Source organism: Pogona vitticeps, chromosome 9 (genome assembly GCF_051106095.1).
Source record: "Pogona vitticeps strain Pit_001003342236 chromosome 9, PviZW2.1, whole genome shotgun sequence".
NCBI classification, from domain to species: domain Eukaryota; kingdom Metazoa; phylum Chordata; class Lepidosauria; order Squamata; family Agamidae; genus Pogona; species Pogona vitticeps.
In genome coordinates, this window is record NC_135791.1 from 19,317,397 (window position 1) to 19,341,676 (window position 24,280).

At 42.4% G+C, this 24,280-nt stretch overlaps 1 protein-coding gene and 1 long non-coding RNA gene across 4 annotated transcripts in view; both read left to right on the top strand.

The window, feature by feature from the left end:
• The window catches only part of LOC110090701 (B-cell receptor CD22), a 39,213-nt gene that overhangs the window by 1,349 nt on the left and 13,584 nt on the right, over positions 1 to 24,280 (top strand). For 2 of the 3 annotated variants that reach the window (XM_078380283.1, XM_078380282.1), the window contains exons 2-7: positions 1,165 to 1,222; positions 1,720 to 2,130; positions 5,348 to 5,656; positions 6,962 to 7,231; positions 8,384 to 8,644; positions 9,481 to 9,750. In XM_078380283.1, the coding sequence (XP_078236409.1) occupies positions 1,189 to 1,222; positions 1,720 to 2,130; positions 5,348 to 5,656; positions 6,962 to 7,231; positions 8,384 to 8,644; positions 9,481 to 9,750 (1,555 nt within the window). In that variant the 5' untranslated portion in view covers positions 1,165 to 1,188. Of the gene's footprint in view, positions 1 to 1,164; positions 1,223 to 1,719; positions 2,131 to 5,347; positions 5,657 to 6,961; positions 7,232 to 8,383; positions 8,645 to 9,480; positions 9,751 to 21,057; positions 21,469 to 23,695; positions 23,990 to 24,280 lie in introns of those variants that run through there. The other variant, XM_078380284.1, reaches the window with a different exon arrangement.
• LOC144584319 (uncharacterized) lies at positions 17,282 to 20,267 on the top strand. Its single transcript, XR_013538500.1, has 2 exons — positions 17,282 to 17,614; positions 20,180 to 20,267. It is a non-coding gene; the product is annotated as an uncharacterized LOC144584319 (long non-coding RNA).

Here is a 24,280-nt window from a genome sequence, read left to right on the forward strand (position 1 = left end):
CACCGAGCAGTCCTCCCCATCCTCTTCACTCTTGTCCTTAATTTACCTGCCCTGCATATCCACATGTGTGGCCTCCAAGGCATTGTCTGCACATTCCAGTCCACAGGTGTGGGTTGGGAATCTTGCTCCTACTCTCGGGCAGATGGCGAATCCACTCTCGCCAACAGGAGGTTTGGGGCTGGTCCCTGAGTTAACCACAATTCTTCATCCAGAAAAGTTGGTGTAAAATTGAAACAAAGCATCTGAAAATCAGCTCCCTATATAAGAAAAATGCAGACCTTTAGTTCCTGATCTTTGGACTTCCAGAAGACCAGCTTGGGACCTTAAGATAAATTCCATGTAGGGCTTGTGCTCAGTTCTAACAAGGTACTCTTTCCATAGATACTGTTAGCTCCCTTTTAGCTTCCGACCAGATAGCACACATGTGGGGGAAAGAGTCTATATTCCTAGGTAGCCTTATTTGATCTGGCTTTTTGTTGGGAGATTCTGTGGCTGTTTCAGGAGACTGCCTGAGTTCTGTGTAGGCAATGAGATCCTGTTACTTTGGTTTCATCTAGCCATGAGAATGGCATTCCCATTTCCCAGTCATTTTAAATGTGTTTTTTGTATTTTAATAGAGGTTTCTTTATGCTGTTATTGTTGGGTGTATTATTGTTTTTATTTGAATGAGAGGTTTGTGGAGGTGTGCTACCTTGCCTAGAGGCTACAGTCCAAAAACACAAATCTGCATACTTTTAATCTGAATTATTGTTCGGTGTTGATACTCTTGAAATATTATGCAGAAATATACAGTAAATAAGACATAAAAAGAGGACCCAGGACTATCTGATCTTAAAAGCACTGGGCTCCCTTCGTGTCTGTTTCTTCTCTGGAAAGTCAGTGTGGTGCAATGTTTAGAGCACTAATTCTCAACCTTGGGTCTCCAGATGTTCTTGGACTACAACTCCCAGAAATCCTGACCAGCACAGCTAGTGGTGAAGTTTTCCAGGAGTTTCATTCCAAAAACATCCGGAATGATACTGATAGCCAGTCTAGAAGTCTACCTAAGTCTATCTAAGTATTTACCCATTCACATTGCCATGGTTTGGTGAGTATTTCACAAATTATGAAAAAGGAATTGATGACTCTTTCTCTCCCCACCCCCCGCCTCTGTTCTTTTCTCAGGTTCGGCTCTTGCACGAATCCACCATGAGATGTTTCTTTCTGCTCCTCTTCCTGGAGGGTAACACACGCAACACCAATTCGATTAGGGTTGGGAGAAGTGACTGGGGCTTCTGACTGTGGTGTTGAAAGCTTTGCTAGAGATGAAGAGACAGGACAGAACCCAGTTCATAACAAATATCTCAAGTCTGATAAAAAGCCACAATCCTCCCGGTCATCAGTCCTGGGACTTGAAGGAGAAAAATCTGTTTCACTTTCATCCAAATTTATTGAAAAACAAACAAACAAACAAACAAACAAACAAAAATCCTTCACATCCTTTTTGCTCAAATGGGAAGTTTGTGAATTTTGGCAAATCATTCAGAAATAAAACTGGCCCCCAAAATCTCCCTCTCTCCCTCTGCCAGTTTTTGATAGATCTGTTCCCAGCGTAGAAAGGGCGATGTGAGTGGATATTGCAGTGTTAAAGTGAGAAACTGGACAGAAAAATAATTCTTTGTTCAGATGGTGGAGATCACGGGAACAGACTACAATATTTCGTGTGTTTCTCCATTGCAGGTTGTCGCTCTAGTTCCGAAACGCCATTAACCATAGAACCCAGTTCTCTGGCTGGTTGGAAAGGATCCTGTATATTGATTCCATGCCAGATCAAGAATACATACGGTGGTCGTCGTCTTAATAACATCTCCCTGATCTGGTATTTTGACCCTTCTTATGATGGCAAAGAGTATACTGGCACCATCTTGTACAATAGCTCTAGGACCTCCCAAAAGCACGTGATCCCAACAATAGCAGGTTTACAAGAACGTGTGACATTTGCTGGTGATTTAAATGAAAGAAATTGTGACTTGAAGATTTCCCAGCTTCAGACAAGTGACCATGGTTTATATGGAGCAAGGCTTCACGGCATCCTTGAAGACGAAACCATTGTAAAGGATTGGTTCCAAAGTGCAAGTGTTAATATTCTTGGTAAGGACCTTTCAGAAATGTTTCTCTTTCCCTTTTGACCCACACAGAGTCAATGAGCAGGAGTGTATGAATGAATGAGGTTTTTTGAGTAAACTGGCCCCAAACTACTGAAGACTTTGACCATTTTACACCAACACTTTGAACTGGGCCCAGAAGTGTATTGATCAACAGTGAACTGGTACACAAACGGGGTCCCATGTTAAACCTTTCTGCCCACTCCGTTAGCTTTGGGACACCGATGGCTGAACCCCGTGAATTTTCTGATCCTTTTCCAAAGGTAGAACATAATTAGCAATCCAGTAACAGAGGACAGGTCTGACTCCTCTGGATGAGGCCACCACTGGTACACAAACCTGGACAAGATCCTTCTTTCCCCCAACACTCCATGACTTCTCTGCACAGTGACAAGTCCCGGAACACCCTATACCTACATGTGTTGGGTTTTGGTTATTATAATCAATAGATTATACCCCATCAAGTAGCAGAATTAGCAGACTGCAGCTGGAAACATTTAGATAAGAAAGCACTATCTAGTTAAAATAAAATTATGCTCCATCTTTTCGTGTGTTGGTGCCAGAAATTAATATACCCAAATAAACGCTAATTGACTTGGGTAAAACAATAAAGAACTTCTACTGATTATAAACATATGTAATCTATACAACATGACACATAGTGCTTAGATGTGCTTGGTAGGACAGACATTATCTTGTATGTAAATAATTATCTCTTCTATTGGTACACTTTTATATCTGCAATCCTTACCAGGTTCTTTTAGTCAGAGACCTATCTTTATTTCTGTCCGAGGTACATTTCTCGAGACACCCTTTCAGAACTATGAGTCCTTGTCTCCATCCTGTCACATATTTGATCCTGTCTAACAACGTCCTAGCCGACTCCTGCTTTTCTAGCAGCACGCACACATAAGCACAAATATCAACAGCCTTCTCCTTCTTACCAAATGTTACCCAGTCTGTTCCCACTCCTCCTTCCCTGCCCACAAAATTCCCATTGTATCAGAACTGAATTCCTGCTTGCCATATTTACTTATTTTTTTAGAATGCCATTGAGGTATGCCACATTTTTGACCTGCAGTGACATAGCATTAGCACTTATATGCCCTGCATATGAACAGGTGAAGATTTCTTTGTAGTTTTTCTACTGTAATGGAATAATAGCTTGAAAAGAGAGAAATAAAAAAACAAATATCTTTAAAGGGAAAGCACCCTCAGGCAGGACTGGTTTCATGTCTCTTTTCTAACCCATGGGACCTCCATCTTACTGGGAGTAGATTTTAAATTGTGATGTAATAATAGCTTCCTGCCTGCCTGCCTGCCTGCCTGCTTGCCTGCTATGGCAGTTTTGTATTCAATTCAGCTTCTCCCCACCTTTGGACAGTGATAATCATGTCATTTCCAACTTCCTTATCTATATTTGCAGGGTCAGTTTTTTTAAAAAATTACTGGCTCTCCTGTTGTAAGTCAGCATTGATGAAACAGGTAAAAGGCAATGCCACCAAATGTTCAGGGTGGAAAAGATGAATCTAAATCCCAAACAAACACAATAAAACAAATCCCACAGTCTGAAAACACAGAGAATAATACTGATGGACAACCTTTTCTTATTGGCATTACACTTTAATAGTATTACATTTCTTCTTTTATTGCATATTGACCAAAAGCCTATTCTGTAACATCTGTTCTGTGGTACAGTAATTTTTTAAAAAATTTATTTATTTATATTTCTAAAGAATGAAAAGACAATCCATCATATTACAAATAATAAATACAAAGATATTCCGCACAATTCTCCAAATCACATTTATACCATTCCCCGTCACCTTTTAAAGAAATATCAACCAACAATCTATTTTTTTTCCAAACCACATGTCTCAAAGTCCATTTTGTTGGCATATTTTCATAAAGGCTTCCAATTTTCAGTGAATTCACTGTGGCTTATTTCTCCTCTAAGTAATCTAACTTTATTAGTCATTTTTTCCATCAGCATCGTATGCCATATTTTATTTGTGAATGCTTGCAACAAGAGATCTTGGGCTTTTTTCCAATTTCTAGCAATTTCAGATCTTGCGGATTTGCAACTAATTCTTTATTTTCTCGTTTCTCATTTCCCGCTGTGAATAATGAAAATAACAATAATGTTTCATTAGTATCTATTTTCTGATTAGTCAGTGTCTCTATCCATCTAATTACCTCGTGCCAAAAAATGCTTCTATTTTGGGGCAAGAAATCCACATATGTTCCAGAGTTCGTTTTTGTCCACAGTTCCTCCAACATGTTATCAGACATATCTTTATTAATTCTATGTAACTTTGTAGGGTATAGATGCCACTGATGCACTACCTCCAGAACCATTTATTTCACACTTGCTGATATAGATTTATATGGGTATTTTTTCCAAATTCCTGTCCAAATTTCCTCAGGTATATTAATATTTAAATTTGTTTCCCTATCCAAGAATTGATTACTTCCTTATATCAGAGACTGTGGTCCCAAATCTGGACAAAATACAATTTGCCCCTGAGATAGCCTCTGATCATGCACCATTAAATACTGTCAACTAGACATGGGCACAAAGGGCTTCATTGGGTTTCATATAAAGGGCCACACGTGGCTTGACAAGTAAAATACGCGGGTCCATCTCCCATGCCTGGCTGGCTGCCCACTCCCTGTTCTTCACGTGCCGTTGGGGTCCTGCTTGGATTATAGCACCACTGGAAAAGAAGGTCCCTAGCACTGCACAAAGAACAGTGAGTGGGCCAGCCAGTCAGGGTGCGGTGAGATGGACCCACGTGGCACCTATGGACGTGGCACCAACAAAGGACTTCGTGCTCATGTCTGATATCACTGCTAAAGTTGTGTAGTTCTCCTGTAGTCGTGACTTTTGTCTTCTTAACATTCAACTACAATCCTGCTTTGCAGCTTTCTTTTTCACTTTTCCAAAGAGTTGTTTCAAGTCATTGCTGCTTTCTGCCTGTGAGATGGTGTATAGTCATGTAGATAAAGTACAACAGGAATGACAAAAAAATTATCCAAGGGTCCTTTCTACAGGAACTACTGTTGCTCTAGTAGTTTCCAACACTCATGTCGACCAGTACATCTGAAAACAAAGAGAAGAGGCTGAAATATATTAAACGGATTATTTTAGAACTTTACCTGAAGAGAGACTTAGCATTTCTCCTTTTGTCTTCTGGATGTAGACTCACCGCCGAAACCTAAGCTGCAAATCTACCCCGAGGAGACTGATGATGGATTGACAACCAGTGTCAGCTGCTCAATGCCTTACCATTGCCTGGATCAGCCATTAACATTGGTTCTCCATTTGGAAAATCGATTGGGTTTGAAGGAGCAGCATCCGTCGACCCAAAGACCCAGTGACAAAAATAGAGAGGTTCGCAAAGAGCTGAGTTTTGTCCCAACCTGGGTGGATCACGGCAAATTGCTGACATGTTCAATCACAGATCAAGGGACAGAGATATCCCAGAGTACCCGGAAACTGGATGTGAAACGTAAGTGTTGAGTGGAAGCGGCGCGAAGAGATTTGTTTGAAAAATGGATTTTCCATGCGTAAAGCTAGGATAGCTCAGAACTCCTGCCTAGCTCAGTGGTTGAGGTCTCTGGCTGCAGCCTCAGAGGTTAGGAGTTCAATTCCTCCATGATGTCTCCCTGGTAGGGGCTGGAAGTGATCCATAGGGCCTCTTCCAGCGCTACAGTTCTAAGGTTCTTATATTATTATAAATGCAGAACTGAAAATCTGTCACCTGAATTGTGAATGCTACAGGACGTTGTGATAAGGAACGTTTCTATCATCAAACCAAGTTCTGCTTAGCATTGGCCTGCCAACATTCTTGGGCCTTAAGTTCGCTGTGAATGTAACTAGTTCTTTGAACAGAAGAATGAAACACTCCTAGAGCTGCAATAATGAATTCTTTCTTTGCTATGGGTCTATTTTGTGGAGGGATAAAGCTGCACTTCCTTCTCTGTTTTCAGTGGGGCTCCCCTCCTGATAAGAGTGCACAGGGTTGAGTCTCAGTGTTCAGTCTAAAGTTGTTTTCCATGCAACTGCCATAGTGGTGCCTAACTTTACGCTTGCCCTGTTTAACGACAAATCCGCATTACGATTAACTTTTTGCAATCGCTTTTGTGATTGCAAAATGATGTTTCCTATGGGGGAATTTCGCTTTGTGATGATTGCTTCCCTGCTTCGGGAAACGATTCTTCGCAAAACGACTATTTTCCTACAGCTGATTGGCGGCTTCAAAATGGCCGTCGGGTAAACAAAATGGTGCCACTGTTTTCTGGGATGGATTCCTTGCTGCACAGGCAGCAAAAATGGCCGCTCTATGGAGGATCTTTGCTGGGCAGTGAGTTTACAGCCCTTTGGAACGCATTAAACGGGTTTTAATGCATTTCAATGGGTTTTTTCTTTTCGCATTATGACATTTTCGTTCTACAGCGATTTCGCTGGAACGAATTAACGTCGTAATGCGAGGCACCACTGTAGTACTAAAGAGAAATATCTTGCTCTGTTATTAGTCACATGGGTGCATAGATAACATAATACTTTGTAAGTACTTTACAATCTGTTTTTTTACATGATTCTACATGAATCTTTTCCAGATAGGGCCATTCCTACTTTGTATTCAGAAGGAGGAATGCTGAATCTAACAAGGCTTTGTACACAGCTCTGTTGAGAAGAAATAGATTTCCATCTTCAACTGAGATTATGTGGATCTCCTGTTTAAATTCAAGAACCTCTTGCTCATTTATTGATGTGATTTTTCCCCTCTTTCTCTCCTGTTGGCTTTCTGCAGATGCTCCTAAAGGAGTAGAACTGAGGGCTTATCCTGGACCCACTCTCCGAGAAGGGGAGACACTTTCTCTTGATTGTCTGGTCAATAGCAGCCACCCTGTTGTCCTTGGATACCAATGGTTGAGGAATAATCACTTGATAGCTGGAAGAATAAATGGGTCAAGGATGGAAATTGATCCTGTAGAACGGCAACATGCTGGTCATTACAGATGTCGAACAAGAAATGCACTTGGTACTACAGAATCCAATGCACTGATCATAGATGTCCAGTGTGAGTTAATTCATTAGTCCTATAAAAGGTGACCTTCCAGCCATAAACTATGTTTATTAAGATCTAGAATTCAGACTCTTATCTATTTTTGCCCCATTTGTTAAGAGAAGAGTTGAATACAGCTGCAAAGAAATACAGGAAAGCAGAAACCAGGTACTTTTAGAGCAGAAACAGAGACCATGATAGTGGATAATGCTGAAAGCCTAAGAGTGTTGAAGAGACATGATTCAGGCAGACTTTCATGTTTGGCAAAAAGGACTTCCAGGGAGTCACCTGATTAATTCCTGAACTCCAATCATGAAACAAAGCAAACTATTTTACAACATATGTCTGATGAGGAAACCTCTTGGTGTGCATTTATATGCTTTCAGCAAATAAGGAATATATTTTTTGAATAACAAATGATCCGTAGTGTATCTTTCTGTTCTTGGAGTTAGCTCTATATCCCAGCGAATGTGTGTTTTAAATTTTCATCCTAGGGTTTTGCTCCCATCTTTCACTCCCTTGCATCCATCACACCATCCCATAAGCATGGGGGGGTATTTTCACCCATTTTTGTTAACCAATTCAGCTGTATTATTCATGTATTTCTTCATTCTGTATCATTTGCGGGCTGCCATTCTCCCCACGAGGGGACTGACGTTGGCTCACAGTGCTAATGAAAGGGAAATTAGAAAGGCACCCACCGGGCATAAAACAATTCATAAGACATATTAGCAAGACAGCCCCCAAGCCCTTTGAGGAGACCCTTTGGGGCTTCTTAAGTCTTCTTTGGAAAGAATGTGGGGCTAGGGCTTGCATTGGAAACATGAGGACAGCAATGAGGCCATTGCAGGTGTTTGTACAGCCCACAGGCTGCACTTTGCCCACCTCTGATCTAAACCAGGAATAAGAGTATCTCAACTATGTATGTCTACAAAACCATGCGATCAAACAAACCCCCTACATGGCTGGCCAACAGCATCAGGTTCAAATGCAGCTTTTATGGGGCTTCCATATGGCAAGGGTCTCCCATTTGCCTCCTGGGGCAAGCGGACTCATTCTGTCTTCCTGCAGCTCATCAAGCCCTTAGGTCTTGCCTTGCTGGCAATCATCTAAAAGAGCAGAAACCGGACTCCTTTTTTGGTTTCAGTGTCTGTTTTTCTTTTCTAGATCCACCCAAAGAGATCAAAATCCCATCCCGAAGCAGGACCATCGAGGAAAATGATGTGGTCAATTTGAAGTGTTCTTTCATCGCCAATCCACCGATCACCAAGTACGAATGGTACAAAACCCCTGCATCGAACGTCATCGGCTCCCAAAGAGAGCTGCGCTTTCAGGCAATCCAGGCCATTGATTCTGGTACTTATTATTGCAAAGCCCACAATCCCGTTGGCCAGTCAACATCTTCACTTTTCACCCTGGATGTCCGTTGTAAGTAATAATCACAGGTCCCAGAAATAGGGGAACTTTATGTGGGATGCAAGGTCTGTTTACTCCACAGATGTTCTTGGGCTACTATTGACATGGGCCACAGTAGATAGATCTTTGCGGGAGCTGTGGTCTGCTAATCAAGTCCCATTAATTTCTTCTGATTTATCTTCTGTTGTCCCTTCTTTTCATAGATCCGATTTCTCTTGTGATTTTAAATAAATCTCCAAATTAATTGCACCTGTGAATAGCCGGAGATCATCTCTGCTCCACCCTTTTGCATACAGGGCCAAAAGAGCAACTTGATTTTCATGGTCCATGCCTCTTGAAAGTACCACATAGCTCACCCCTGGCTCACAGCTCCTTTTTAGAGCATATGTATTCAAAGTACAGTGGTGCCTCGCTAGACGATTGCCTCGTGGGTTGGAAAACCCACAAGACGATTGGTTTTTGCGATCACTATGGTGCCTCGCAAGACTTTTTTGAGACCAATGCTTCTCAAGACTTTTTTTTTTTTTGGAGACTGATGCTTTGCAAGACTTTTTTTTGAGACCGATGCATAGGGAACCTCGCAAGACGATTTTTTCACAAGATGACAATTTTCGCAGAACGAATTAAAATCGTCTTGCGAGGCACCACTGTATTACTATAATGATCTGTTTCCTTTAGCAACAGGTATATAATTGATTAGGTTTTTCAGACAGACCCAGCTGGCTGTATTAAATCCCCTTCCCATCATGGAAGGATTAAAAAAAAAAACATAAAAGCTGCTGGTGTATAATGTGTCTCAGTAACAACTGACTGCATCTCTTTCTTTCTCTCATGTTGGCTTCCTGCAGATGCCCCCAAACCAGTGGAACTGAGGGCTTCTCCCGGAACCACTCTCCGAGAAGGGGAGACACTTTCTCTTGAGTGTCTGGTCAGAACCAGCCAACGTGCTGTCCTTGAGTACCAATGGTGGAAGGATAATCATTTGACAAATGGAAGAATAAATGAGAGCAGAATGACAATTGATCCTGTAGGACGGCAACATTCCGGTCATTATAAATGTGGAGCAAGAACTACACTTGGAACTACTGAGTCTAATGAACTGCCCATAGATGTCCAGTGTGAGTTGATTCATCGGGCCCATGAAAGATGATTCTGCAGCCGTACACGTTGTTTGTTCAGATTTAAGATTTCCATTTTTTAGATAATATCTGAATGCAGATGGAAAGAGCACCTTTCACTGTATTGATTCCTTATCTGACTACTGTGAATAAAGGGTAGAAAGCAGAATCTAGTCAGAGGAGAAGGAGACACTGTGATGGTGGTTAGAGCTCAAAGCACATTAGTGTTGGAGAGACATGATTGAGGCAGACATTCAGGTTTATCAGAAGGAATTTCAAAGGCTTCACCTGATTAATTCCTAAACTAGAATCACAAAACCAGTCACGTTATTTTGCAATTTATAGCATCAAACACTATAATAATTATGCAAGAATAGGATGCCTTTATAGGACAATAATAAATAAAAAAATCATACAACATGCAAGCTTTCATGAGTGCGTTCCAGTTCTTCAAAGCAAGTGCCAAAAGTCCAAACATTTGTGGTAGGTTGAGTCACGGCAACCAGATTTTTTAGGTTGAAATGTTTTGCTACTCATTGAAGTCGTTTCTTCAGTCATGAGTAGTGAAACATTCCAACCTAATAAGAAGCCCAGTGGCCATGACTCAACTTCCAGATAACCTCACCAAGATGACTGAGAATCTTCACTGATATATTCGTGGCAAGATGCAGTTTGCCAGGTGGTTACTCTTAGATGTAAAGTTCTTTCCATGATGAATTTCGGCAATCTCATCTGTCTCAGATGAGGCCAGAGGCAGGAAAAAGCATGCTGTTTATATTTCACCCCATAGTGCTTCAAGCACTCTCTGGGTGGTTTACAAGTTAATTCTGCAGGCTACACATTGCCCCCCCCCCAGCAAGCTGGGTACTCATTTTACCGACCTCAGAAGGATAGAAGGCTGAGTGAACCTTGAGCCGGCTACCTGGGATTTGAACCCCAGGTCGTGAGCACAGTTTTTAGCTGCAGTACAGCAGTTTAACCACTGTGCCACAAGGAAGGTTGTAGTTTTAAAATGCAGGCTGAGGCAGATGTGGGTTGCATTTCACACTCTAGTTCTTTAAACAAAGGTCACAGGCCAAGCGAACAAACAGGTATTAATTAATTAAGAATTAGTTAATACGCATCTATTTATTAAAAATACAAATTATTAATTATTAATATTATTATTTTTACTGATTTTTCAAGAACCCCCAAGGCCGTTTACAATGTTGAAAGAAACCATATCAAAACAGCAAGGGGAAAGAAATGCAAATGTTTAAAAATTAGATTTAAGTTCCAGATTGAAATTCCATACCTTTACCTCAAGTGCTAAAATCAAGCAAAATATAATAAAGCAATATCTATAAAAGGAAATAAACGCCAGGGGATTTTTTTTAAAAAAAGCATGAAAATGGGTCAGCTTGCAACAAGTACAAGGAGAAATCACATCAGTTGCACTCCCTTGGTTCCTGAGAAGGATCAGACTTCTTCAGTGCGAATTCATTCACAACAAGTTTCCTTTTTTGAAAGTCACATAATAAAGAGATCACATTGCTCAGTGTAGTGAGACACAATGGCATCATTCTTTAGGATTACAGGAGGAAATCAGATCTAAATGGTCAAAACCCAACTAGTTGCATCGTTGTGTGTGAATGCATTGAAGATGTATTTTTTTGAAGATGCATATGTTGCATACAAAGCTTTATTGGCATTAAAGGTTACGGAAGGTTAGCAGCCTCAAGCAAATGGATGGAGATAAAGCAGTGTCTTCTTTGTACCGCAGTCCGGCTTCCTAAATTACTACTTTGAAGATGGCATGTCTGTAGTTCATGACTATGTGAACTTCACTTGCAATGCAATTAACTGCCTCTAGAAGGGGATGTTTGTCAAGTTTGCTGATATTTGTCTGCCATAAAGCTTTCTACACAAGGTTACTATCATGCCTAGCTTGACTCTTGTTTCCAACATTTGAACTTTCTCATTTTATACAAGACTCTTTGTCCCTCCAGATGTTTTAAACACCTGTCCCTAGAAGCCTTGCTCAACATAGTCAATTGGAAGGGACCAATGTCCTGCTCATATTGCCTTTCCCCATGACCTCCAAGGAGAACCTGTTTGTGCCATGAAACAAATCACCTGCATTGCTAGTCAACGGCTTTTAGTTAATCAACAGCTTTTAGAAAGTTTCTTTATGGCATCATCTCCTACTTTGCCTCCATTTTGTTGGTTTTTTTTTTTCCTTCCTCGAGTAGAGCCAGTAGTTTATTTGACTGGAAGGTAATTCAAAGAGAGTCCCACCTTTCTGCTGAGTATTATTTTCCCTCTCTTTCTTGGGTTGTTGGCAGTTGTTTGTTTGCTATGGATCAATTCATTTGGTTGCAAAGTATGGATGCAGCATACACACTCCTCCAATTTCAAGCAACTGGAAGTAACAAAATGCTTTTTATTCTTTCTCCTACAAATGTCTACTGCATAGCAAAAGGAATTTTACCTGAAATTCAGAACTCCCCAGCACATTTCACACAGTTTGATACATATTTCGAACACATGTGTTTTGCCTTGCTGGAAATGAGCCAAAATATAATATGATAAAATACCATAAACTGGAGTTCTTTTCTTTTAGTTCTGGTTCCTCTCTCTTAGATCCACCAGAAGAGCCCAAAATCGCCTTCTCAAGCAGGACCGGAAAAGAAGACGTCACTTTGCATTGTTGGTCCACAGCCAATCCCCCGATCACGCATTACGAATGGTATAAATGCCCTGCCTTGGACATCATCAGCTCCCAAACAGAGCTGCATTTCCCAGTGATCCAGCCCAACAATTCTGGTGGTTATTATTGCAAAGCCTACAATCCCATCGGCCACTCAACATCTTCTGTTGTCACACTGAATATCCATTGTAAGTAACAGATGGTGTCGGTCGGGAAAGGAAGAGGTGAGGGGCGAGGCTGGGGCCTTCAGGTTGCCCCACCTGCACATCTTAGGTGAGTTTGAGAACACAGGTCAGTAGCTTCTCCACCTGAGTCAAGAAGGGATTCATAGGATGAGTACAACTGGCATAGCTAACCAAGGTAATGAATAATAATACGGAAAACAGTGTCAATATGAACAGTTCAAAACCACCAGGATTACAGGGGAATGAAACTCAGCAGAATTCCAGCAACAGAGAGGAGACCTTCCTAGTATCCTAGAGCAGGGAGTTCCACAGCCTAGGGGAAGACAGCAAGAACCCCCGCCCTCTAATGTCTCTACAAAATTTGCCTCTGGTGACAATAGGAACAAGAGAAAGTCGACCATGTGTGTATGGAAGAACATGGTTTTCCACACAGCTCAGTTTCAAGTATTGGAGGGTGTTTGGAGTCTTGAGAGTAGTCAGAAATTTGTTGCCATCTGGAATTATCTGCATAGAGATGGCGGCCTTGCCCGCCTTCCTTTCCAGGCCTGGAGGGTGACATGGGGGCAACGGGAGCAAGGAGGGTTATCGGCTGGTTGGAGGCCGGGAGCCTAGCAGAGAATTGGGACTTTACAAAGTAACTGGGAAAAATAGTTCTGAGTCGCCGATTGAGTCTTGAGTCATTGAAAGAAACCCCTGAGTCAAGTTTGAGTTGCGTTGCCTGTCTGCCTTGACTTGGATTTGACAACAAGCTGCACGACTCCCTGGTTAGAGGGTGCTTGACATCTTGACATTGGTCAGCAATTGGTTGCTGTCCAAAATGGGCTGCTTTGCCCTCCTGTCTGATGTTCGGGCCGGCCACGTTTACTAACAAAAATGCTTATTTCTTTATTTTTTTCCCCTCAGAACATCTCTTTCTTATTGCCTTCCGACAGCTGGTGTCTGGAATTAGCAAGCTTGCAGTCTAACTTTCAAGAGCAAAGCCAAGGATCAGGGCCCTAAAACTGAGGCTGAGTATGTCTGATGGATGGAGAAAGAAGAGGCAAGAGAGGAAGAGCAAGAAGAGGGACCCTAACTCAGCTCCCACCCCATTTTCATTTTTCTGCCTCCCTTTTCATCCAGGTTTTCACTGTTCTATTGTTCTAACATATTGTTCTTTCGGATAAATGATCATTGTTTGCTAAAATGTCATTAAAGAGCTCCTTGTTTCAAAAACTGATGTGATGTGGATGTTTGTGGTGTTTTCTTCTTCTTTTGTCCCAACTTGGCCATGGTGAGGAATCCCATTCCATGAATCCTTCTACGCTGCACTCCAGATCTTCCTGTTGAAGAGGTTCAGGGCAGAATCCATTTTTAAACAAGGGCTGGCCCTATCTTTCGGCAGAGTGAGGCAGCTGCCCCAGGCAGAAGAATGGGAACGTCATGGATGGGCAGCCAATTTTTTTTGATTGGTTGGTTTAAATTAATGTGTTTTAATTCACACATGAACAAGAAATGTGATTTCCTGCCTGACGTGCAGATTAACAGGACTGGCTGTGTGCGTTATGCCCCGGGAGGTATGGGATAATGGTGGTGAGGATGTTTGCTGTTGCATTTCAGGCAGCAAAAAAGGAAGGGATGGCCCTGTTTTGAAGACAAAGGATTTGTAACTGTTTCCACCCATTATAAATAAAGCAGTGATTTTACCTGCTCACGAGTTACCTATCTTCAACATGGACAGACTAACATGGCTATAGCCTCAAAAGCCCCAATCAACAAGCTTCAAAAAAAGATCAGGAAAAGAATTGAATGTCATTGCATTTATGGGGGATCGCAAGATCTACTCCCCTGACATACAGTAACTTGACTTCTCTGGAGAGTGGGTCCCCCAGAAAAAGGCAATGACCCCTGTACCGATTTCAAAGAGACACATCGCCATCCACTGCCACCCCTGGCGGACATGTGAGGTTCCTTCACCAGAGCTCATCATAACTGTTTGCATTTTGCTAGCATTCTCTCCTTTTTTAAAAGAAGCCAAGACCCTCCACTGGACTGCTGCCAGCAAAAGTCATGTTCTGAAGAAAGATCCTTGTTGTAAGCCATGCAAATGATTTCAAGGTTGGTAACATCCCCTTCCTCTTCTAAACTTCATCTTTCCCCCCTTTCCCTGCTATTAGAACTGAAATTAGAAACAACAGCAGATCTAATGCTTCCTCTTTCATTTTCTGCAGATGGTACCTCTACTGATCTGTTCCTTTATGCCCACTTTGTAAGCCGAACTGTTTTCAGAGCCTCAGCAACTGCAGGTAACGTGTTCTTTCGTGGCTCAATTGGGGGTGGGTTGCCTCATCTGGTCTGAATTGTCTATCCGTATCCTTGGAAATAAAACAATAGCAACTCAAATAGCTTTCTCTTCTGATTGTTATGTATTGCCCATAGATACAGACATAATGCTCGTAGTGGAACTCACTCCTTAATTTTCCTTTTTTCAGTAGTGAAAGTTAAGTTTCCAGCCCTTATTGTTGCAGGAGAAATTCCCAAATTGAGCTATAACTTGAAGGAAGGCCACCCTTTTTAGACAGGGTTTTAACAACTACATGGGTGGTTTTTAAAACTTGTGTATACTTTCATCTGATATATTCTATCTGGATATAGACCATCTGAATACTAATAAGTCTTCTAAATGTGTTTTTAATTGTTTTAACCCATTCTTTTAATGCTGTTATGTATTCAATTGTTTTTTAATGGCAGGATTTATTGTGGGTGTTGTTGGTTTGTTTTCCAATGAAAAATGTGAACTCTCATGGTCTCACAATTGAGAGGAAGGCAACTGTGAGCACCCCATGCCCCCTTTCATCTTGACAAACAAAGTATTTGCAAAAACAAGCTCCTTTATTAGGGCAACTCAACTCTGAATTAGTGAACATGGTCACAAACTTGAAAACGTTTATGGTGCTTGGGAGTTAACTGTACTTCAGAACTCCAGTGCAACTTAAGAGAAACAGTCCACCAGAGTCATTTACTGGTTCCTCTATTAGTTCTAATACTTTCCCCAAGTGAGCCAAACATGGAGACCCACAGCAAGGGCGATGTATGCAGGCTTCCAAGGCATTGGTGCTGCCCACACCACAGTCCACAAGTGAACTGAAGATTGGGAATCTTGTTCCTACTCTCGGTGGGGTGGAGATTCCACTCCTGCCAGCAGGGGCATCGGGTCCATTCCCACAGAGAGACAGAGAGACAGACAGACAAAGGGCAAGCTCTCAAGTTATCCAGAAGTTCTCAGTAACTAGGGTATAACACTGAATGTGAAAAAAAAGAATTTGAAAATGTGAATTTATTTATTTATTTATTTATTTATTTATTCATTCATTCATTCATTCATTCATTCATTCATTCATTCATTCCATTTATACCCCGCCTATCTGGTCAATTACGACCACGCTAGGCGGCTTACAACAGCAGATATGCTGCCCACTATTGTAGAAATCAGATGGCCAACAAAGCAGGTTGGAGTTTGCAAATTCCATATGAGAAGCAGGGTCTTACACATTAATTTGCAGTCTCTTCTCTCTGGAAATGCTGGCTTGGACCCCGATAGATATCAGCCAATAACATTCCCAGAAAACCACTTCAACCTAAGCTTGTGAATAGACATGGGGATGAATAAAAAACCGATTGTGATATTCATGAGAAAGCTCTGATTTGTTAAATATTCGTCCCTTCATACGTATTTGTCAGTTCCAGAGACCCTGACAAATATGAAGGGATGAATATTTCCCCATAGGAAGAGTTTCTCCCCCTGTCTACCCCCCCCCGAACCTATGAATAAATTCATACTTCATCAGTTCATGGGGGCGAACTTTGTGATTCGTCAACTTTGATGCATCATGAAGCAGGCCGCCTTGCCAAAATGTTGAGTCGTCCCCCATCTCTACTTGTGAAGCTAGATGCTTTTCTCTCCCACATTTTCGGGTGTAAGGTTCTCCCTTCTTCTTACCTCCTCTTGGATATTTTGGAAAGAAAAAGTGTCCTTGGTTTTTCACCACAAAATCATGGACATAACTCCTTGTATGCTTCCCAGGAATTGATGGCATTTTCTGCAGGATTCCTTACCAACACACCCTGACAATTTCAGGCTCCTCTGCTGACTGACACACCTATTTGAAACTGACCAACACAGGAGCCGGAAATTGATACCTTCAGCAAAAAGACACAATAATCCTGCAGAGGATCATACCTCAGGCACTAGCAGCGAAGGACTGAGAGACTTTCTCTGCACAGGAAATTGTTATGTAGGAGGGAATAAAGACCCCACTGCTCAGCATTTGTACCGTCTCCTGCTTCAGGAAATCTCTCACACTTAATAGCGGTCTCAGAGGGACTCCCTGCTGGGATAAAATGTCAAAAATCTCTGAGATTAAAAAAATGGAATGGAATTTTAAAAATGAACCCTAATAAGGTTTCCTTTCCCTCAAGCCATACACCACTTTTACAAGGTCTTGGGCAACAAGAAGTCTCATGAGTTTCAGCGATAGTGCTCCCCTCATTGTCTTGCCTCAGATGGCAATCTTTCTCCTTTTTCAGCACTGCTTGTCCTGAGATCCATCTCCCTGCCGGCAAACCCATGCGAGATCACAACTGAGATTTTACCTTACACTCTCAGACCTGGTGAACCTCTCACCAGGCATCCACCCACACCATGGCAGGCCTGGGCCATCTACAGGCAGGCGTTCTTGCTGGCCTGCCATGCATCACGAACCCTTTGCTCTCCCGCCAACATCTCTTGGGGTGGGCATCAGCTCTACCCTAAAATACCTCACCCTTAACCACAGAGACTCAGTCAGCCTTGAAGCAACTGAAGCCTACGCACTCAGGAGACTCTCCTTCCTGCTTAGCGTGGAAACAAACAACTCCCTGCCAGAGTTGTCGGGCCTTTAGAAGTATGTAGATCTTTAGTTACTGATCTTTGGACTTCCAGAAGACCAGCCTGGGAGCTTAAGAGAAATTCCAGGTAGGGCTTGTGCTCATTTCTAACAAGGTACTCTTTCCATAGGTACTGTTAGCTCCCTTTTAGCTTCCGACCAGATGGCACAGCTGAGGGGAGAAAGAGTCTGTATTCCTACAGGTAGCCTTACTTGATTTGGCTTTTGTCGGGAGATTCTGTGGCTGTTTCAGGAGACTGCCTGAGTTCTGTATAGTTCATGAGATCCTGTTATTTTGGTTTCAGCTACCCAATGAAAATGGCATTCCCTCTGCTCAATCGATTTAAGTTAGGTTGGAATACTGCAATAGGTTTTTTTCATGCTGTTATTGTTGGACACATTATTGTTTTTATTTGAACGAGAGGTGTGCTACGTTGCCTAGGGGCTACAGTCTGAAAACACAAATCTGCGTACTTTAAATCTGAATTATTTTGTGTCCGTGCTCTTAAAATATTATGCAGAAATATACAGTAAATAAGACATAAAAAGAGGAGCCAGGGCTACCTGATCTTAAAAGCACTGGGCTCCCCTCGTGTCCGTTTCTTCTCTGGAGAGTCAGTGTGGTGCAATGTTTAGATCACTAGTTCCTATCCTTGGGTCTTCAGATGTTCTTGGACTACAACTCCCAGAAATCCTGTCCAGAATAGCTAGTGGTGAAGTTTTCCAGCAGTTTCAGTCCAGGAGCATCTGAGCACCCATGGTTGGGAACCACTGGTGCAGTGCGTTGAGTGACACAGCGCTAGAATGACCTGTCAGGGTTCAGTTACCCCCTGAAGTATGAACGACTTGTCTTCAGGAATTACCTCTCAGTCTAACTTTAAAGGCAAACTTGTTGTAAGGATAAAGCAGGGCAGAGGATCAAAAGATCCATGTAGTCTGGCATGAGCTCCTTGGGGGCAGGGAGAGAGGGATAGAAATCTAAATAGGATTGCTACTACAGTACTGTTACTTCCAGGGACACACCTCTATCTATCTCTTTTCACTCCTTCATCGGGGAAGTAAAAGACAGGAGGGGGAAAAAACCAAAGAGTAATGGGAAGGCTTGACAGGCCTCATCTGCATGACTATTTCGCTGCACGACCAGACTGCCTCACCAAGGTCCAAGGCATTTTGCTGCCTGAGACACAGCAGCAAACAGGATCCCTCAAAGTCAGCCATGTTCTTCTCTTGGGGGCAGGGGAATACTTAGGCTGGGGGGGGGAAATCACCAGCGATCTTTCTGCACAGAAGTAGGACCCAGTCCGACTGAATAGGAACCAAGGCTTTAAAAAAATTCCTGCTCAGTCTTAGTCACAGATGTGACTCAGAAAATGTGGCTTATAAGGGTTTGATGTGTACATGTTTGGGTGTATATACAGATCCACATTTAGGAATAATTATTACAATTTAATTAGAAACACAGTATATATCTCACCATGGCATTGGGGTGGGGAGATTGTGTACCGATGCTCGGTGCGCTCATCAGAGCTCAGTCGGCTCATTGGGGGCTAGAAACTAATAAACTCTTTTCCTGATCTTTAATCTGGAATTCAGACCAGACAGTTTTCCAACAGGGGTTGGCTTTTAAAAGAGAAGCATCCTTGGACAGCTCTTCAACTGGAGAATGGGAGCTTTTCATGCATGCAACGTATTTTACCCTGCTTTTCTCCTTAAGAAGGATCCAAGGGGGCTTGCATAATTAAAAGACAATATTTACAGCTAAAAATGTAACTAACACAACCACTAAAAAGGATTTAAAAAATGCCACTCTAAAAGGCAGTAAACGAAAGCAACACCAAAAACGCATTCAAAGCAGGGAGGCACAAACATCCTTTGAAGCAACCCACTCAGGCAGGCAGTCACACAGGGAAAGCCTGCCTGAAGGAAAAAGTCTTCTCTTGTTTGTGGAAGGACGGCAAAGATGGGGCCAGTCTGGTCTTCTGTGGGAGGGAGTTCCAAAGTCTGGGAACAGCAACAGAGGAGGCCCTCTGCTGTACCCTCGGCAAATGCATTCCTGCACATGAGAGACAACGTTCTTCCTGGCATTTGAGAACTTGAAAAGCTGCCTCGGTCTATCTCAACAGAGAAGGGGAAAGGGGCAGAGCAAAAAAGGAAGCGCTCTCTTTGAATCAGAGTCAGAGAAGTAACTATTGGTCAGTGCTGTTAGTGATTGACAACCCCTCCATCCCAGAAAGGACCCTCCCAGTCACACTTTTTCCAGGCAGCATGCAAGATAGTAATACCTCCAACAGAACTCACATGTAAGACAGGTGAGTCCTACCACTGAACCACAATCCTTCTTCAATTTCATGTGCATGTGCCTTTTTTAAAAGGAAGAATGAATCGGTTAAGGGAAGATATCCTGGACATCGAGACTGGCTATCAGTCCCGTCCTGTTGATGGAGTTGAATGGAGGTTTGTGGTAGAAGAAGCTGGATATATAGGGATGGAAACTGTGGCACCAGCTTTCTTCCACCAAATGTGCATGTTTGAGCTGCAGACTCTTTTATGAAATACTTACCCGTTCACATTCCCACTGTTTGGTCAATGACATAGGAATTATGAAAAATGACAGAAAGAAACTGATGGTTCTTTTTCTCTCTCCTACTTCTCAGGTTCAGCTCTTTCACGAATCCGCCATGAGGTGTTTCTTTCTGCTCCTCTTCCTGGATGGTAAAGCATGCAACACCAATTGGATTGGGGCTGGGAGAGGTGGGACGTGGTGGCGCTGCGGGAGCTAGAGGCAGAAGCCTCTGGGCTGCGGGGTCAGAAGACCAGCAGTCGTAAGATCGAATACACGCAACGGAGTGAGCTCTTGTCGCTTGTCCCAGCTCCTGCCAACCGAGCAGTTCGAAAACATGCAAAAATGCGAGTAGATAAATAGGTACCATCTCGGTGGGAAGGTAACGGTGTTCCGTGTCTAGTCGCGCCGGCCACGTGACCACGAAAACTGTCTTCGGACAAATGCTGGCTCTATGGCTTGGAAACAGGGATGAGCACCGCCCCCCAGAGTCGAACATGACTGGACTAAATGTTGGGGTGTTCCGGTTGGGGTGTTCAAAGCTTTGCTGGGGATGAAGAGATAGGAAAGAACCCAGTTTGTAACAAAACTCTCAAATTTGATAACAAGCCACAAGCCACCCGGTCATCAATTCTGGGACATGAAGGGGAAAAAATCCGTCTGTTTCACTTTCCTCCACATTCATTTTCTTAAAACAAAACAAAATAAAAGCCCTCACATTCTTTTTGTTCGAAAGAGAAGTTTGTAAATTTTGGCAATTCGATCAGAAATAAACCTGGCCCCAAAACTCTCCCTCTCTCCCTCTGCCAATTTTCAACAGGTCTGTTCCCAGTATAAAGAGGAACGTGTGAATGGATAAGGGTGTGTTAAAAATGGGAAACCGGAGAGAAAAATAATTAATCATTTGTCCAGATGGTGGAGATCATGGGAACTGACTAAAATATTTTGTTTGTTCCTACATTGCAGGTTGTCTTTCTACTAATGAAAACGCATTGACCATAGAGCCCAGTTATCTGGTTGGTTGGAAAGGATCCTGTATATTAGTTCCATGCCGGATCAAGAGTACACCTGGTGGTAGTCGTCTTAATAACATCTCCCTGATCTGGTATTTTCATCCTTTATTTGACAAAACAGTAAAAGATTTTACTGGCACCATCTTGTACAATAGCTCTAGGACCTCCCAAAAGCACGTGATCCCAACAATAGCAGGTTTACAAGAACGCGCGACATTTGCTGGTAATTTAAGTAAAAGAAATTGCGACTTGAAGATTTCCCAGCTTCAGAAGAGTGACGACGGTTCATATGGAGCAAGGCTTTATGGCATCCTTGAAAATGATTTCTCTAAAAAGAAATGGTACCATCCTGCTTCCCTTAATATTCTTGGTAAGAACCTTTCAGAAATATTTCTCTTGCCTATTTCTCCCACAGAGATTCAATAAACACATGAGCGTACGAGTGAATGAGGTTTTTCAGGTAAGCTGGCCCCAAATTGCTGAAGTCTTTGATGATTTTACACCAACACTTTGAACTGGGACCAGAAGTGAATTGACCAAGAATGAAATGGCACACAAATGGTGTCCCATGTTTAACCTTTCTGCCCTCCCCGTTAGCTTTGGGACACCGACGGCTGAATCCCCACGAAGATCTTTTTCCAAAGGTAGAATGCAGCCAGCAATCCAGCTGAGAGGTAACTTGGAGTAACAGAGGACAGATCTGACTCCTCTGGATGAGGCCACCACTGGTACACAAACCTGAAACATTTCTTGACTTCTCCAGACAGTGACAAGTCCAGGAACCCTCTGTAGCTGCCTGGTCCATCTTCATCCACTCTGTTCGCATTCCTCTTTCCCTGCCCACAAAATTCTCATTGTACTAGAGCTGATTTTTTTTTAAAATTTCTTTACCTATTTTTTAAAATGCTATTGAGGTGTGCCACATTTTTGAACTGTTAGTGATATAGCATTAGCCCTTATATGCCCTGCATAAGCACAGGCGAAATTTTCTTTCTAGTTTTGCTACTGTGATAGAATAATAGTTTGAAAAGAGAGAAATAAGAAAACAAATATCTTTAAAGGGAAAGCATCCTCAGTCAGGACTGGTTTTACATCTCCATCTTACTGGAATTATTTTATAATTTGTGCAGTAAGAGTAACTTCCTTCCTTCCTTCCTTCCTTCCTTCCTTCCTTCCTTCCTTCCTTCCTTCCTTCCTTCCTTCCTTCCTTCCTTCCTTCCTGCCTGCCTGCCTGCCTGCCTGCCTGCCTTCCTGCCTGCCTGCCTGCCTGCCATGGCAGTTTTGTAATCTGTTCCCCCTTTTTGGGCACCATTAAATTTGCGATTTGGCACTTTGTTTAGGAGAGGTTGGGAGTTCATTTCCACGCTGTACCTTCCTCTCCACTCTGTAATTCAAAGGCTGTGGTGGCGGTTGTTCAAAAACACCAGGCACGGTCAAACAAAATTATAAAAACATTGACTGGTGTTATATAACAGATAGTGTACAAGTTTTAACCAGAAACCTAAGTATCTGGATCCTAACCAAATGAAATAAAACAAATGCCACAGCATATAGTATAAACCAGTCTGAGCACACAAACACACAAATACTGATGGATGATTGATGGCCAAAAGTCCACTTCTGTGCTTCACGTGAAATACTCACAGAGTGTGGGGGGAAAGGGACAAGCAGGTAGATTTCCCGGCACCATCTGTTCATCTGGTGAAGTGTATTTTATATGCTGGTGGTGCCATACAGTCATGTGTGTTGTTGCGATGTGTCATAAAGTTAAGTAAGACTCCTGGTGATCCTATGAATGAATGCTCTCCATAAGGTCCTGTCCTCAGCGGCCCTGCTCAGCTTTTGCCGACTCAAGCCATGGACTCTTTTAGAAAGTCAGCCCATCTCATATTTGGTCTTCCTCATTTCCAACGATTGCCCTTTCCATACACTCCTCTCAGGAGGTTCCCAAAGCAGGAGAGTCTCAGAGTCAACATTTTTCCCCTCCTGAGGTGGTTCCGGCTTGATTTTATCTAAGAGCCACTTGTATGTCTTTCTGGCAGTCCAGGCGATCTGCATATACATGAGTGTGGATGATCTTTGTCTTGGTCTCCAGTGACACTCTTGAAAATCTTTTCTAGTTAGTTCATTGCTGCTCTTCTGAATCTTTTTCTTCTTCTGATTTCTTGGCTCCTGTCTCCATTTAGATAGATGATTGAACCAAGTCATACAAATCTATAACTCTATTTTAATTTCTTCACTGTCAACATTACAGCTGTGTTGTTCTTCTGTTGTCAGGATTTTTTGTCTTCTTAACTTTCAACTGCAATCCTGCTCTGGCACTTTCTTCTTTGACTTTTCATTACATTCATTTCAAGTCATTCCTTCTTTCTGCCAGTAAGATGGTGTATATAGTAATGTAGACTGAGTATATTAGGAACTAGGAAGAAAAATATCCAAGGGTCCTTGTTAGACCTGTAACTCTAGAAGTTTGCACCATTCTAATTCACCATGATATCTGAAGACAAATAGAAGAGATTGAAATATATCAAAAGGATTCTTTTAGAACTTTATCTGAAGAGTGACTCAGCATTTCCCTTTTTGTCGCCTGGACGCAGACTCACCACCGAAACCTACTCTACAAATCTATCCCACGGAGAACAAGGAAGGACAGCCAACCAATGTGAAGTGCTCAATGTCTTACCATTGCCCGGAGGAGCCAATAACGATGATTCTCAGTGGCTTGGAGGAGGAACGTATGTCTGCCCAAAGATCAACTGGTGGACTTAGAGAGGTTCGCAAAGAACTGCGTTTTGTCCCAACCTGGAAGGACCACGGAAAATTGGTGACATGCTCAGTCATGGATAAAGGGAGAGAAATATCTCATAATACCATGAAACTGGTTGTAAAGCGTAAGTGTTGAGTGGAAGTGATGTGAAGAAGGCCCACACGGTTCTTTGAAAACTGGATTCTCTCTGACGAAGGCTAGGATAGCTCAGAACCTCTGGATAGCACCGTGGTTAGACCCAGAGGCTGGGAGTTCAATTCCCCCACTATGCCTCCTTGGTAAGGGCTGAACTCTGCGATCCGTACAGCCCCTTCCAGCTCTCCAGTTCTAAGACTGTTATATTATTGTTAAGTGCAGTGACTGAAAATCTGCGACCTGAATGGTCAATGCTACATCAGAATGGGATAAGGGATAT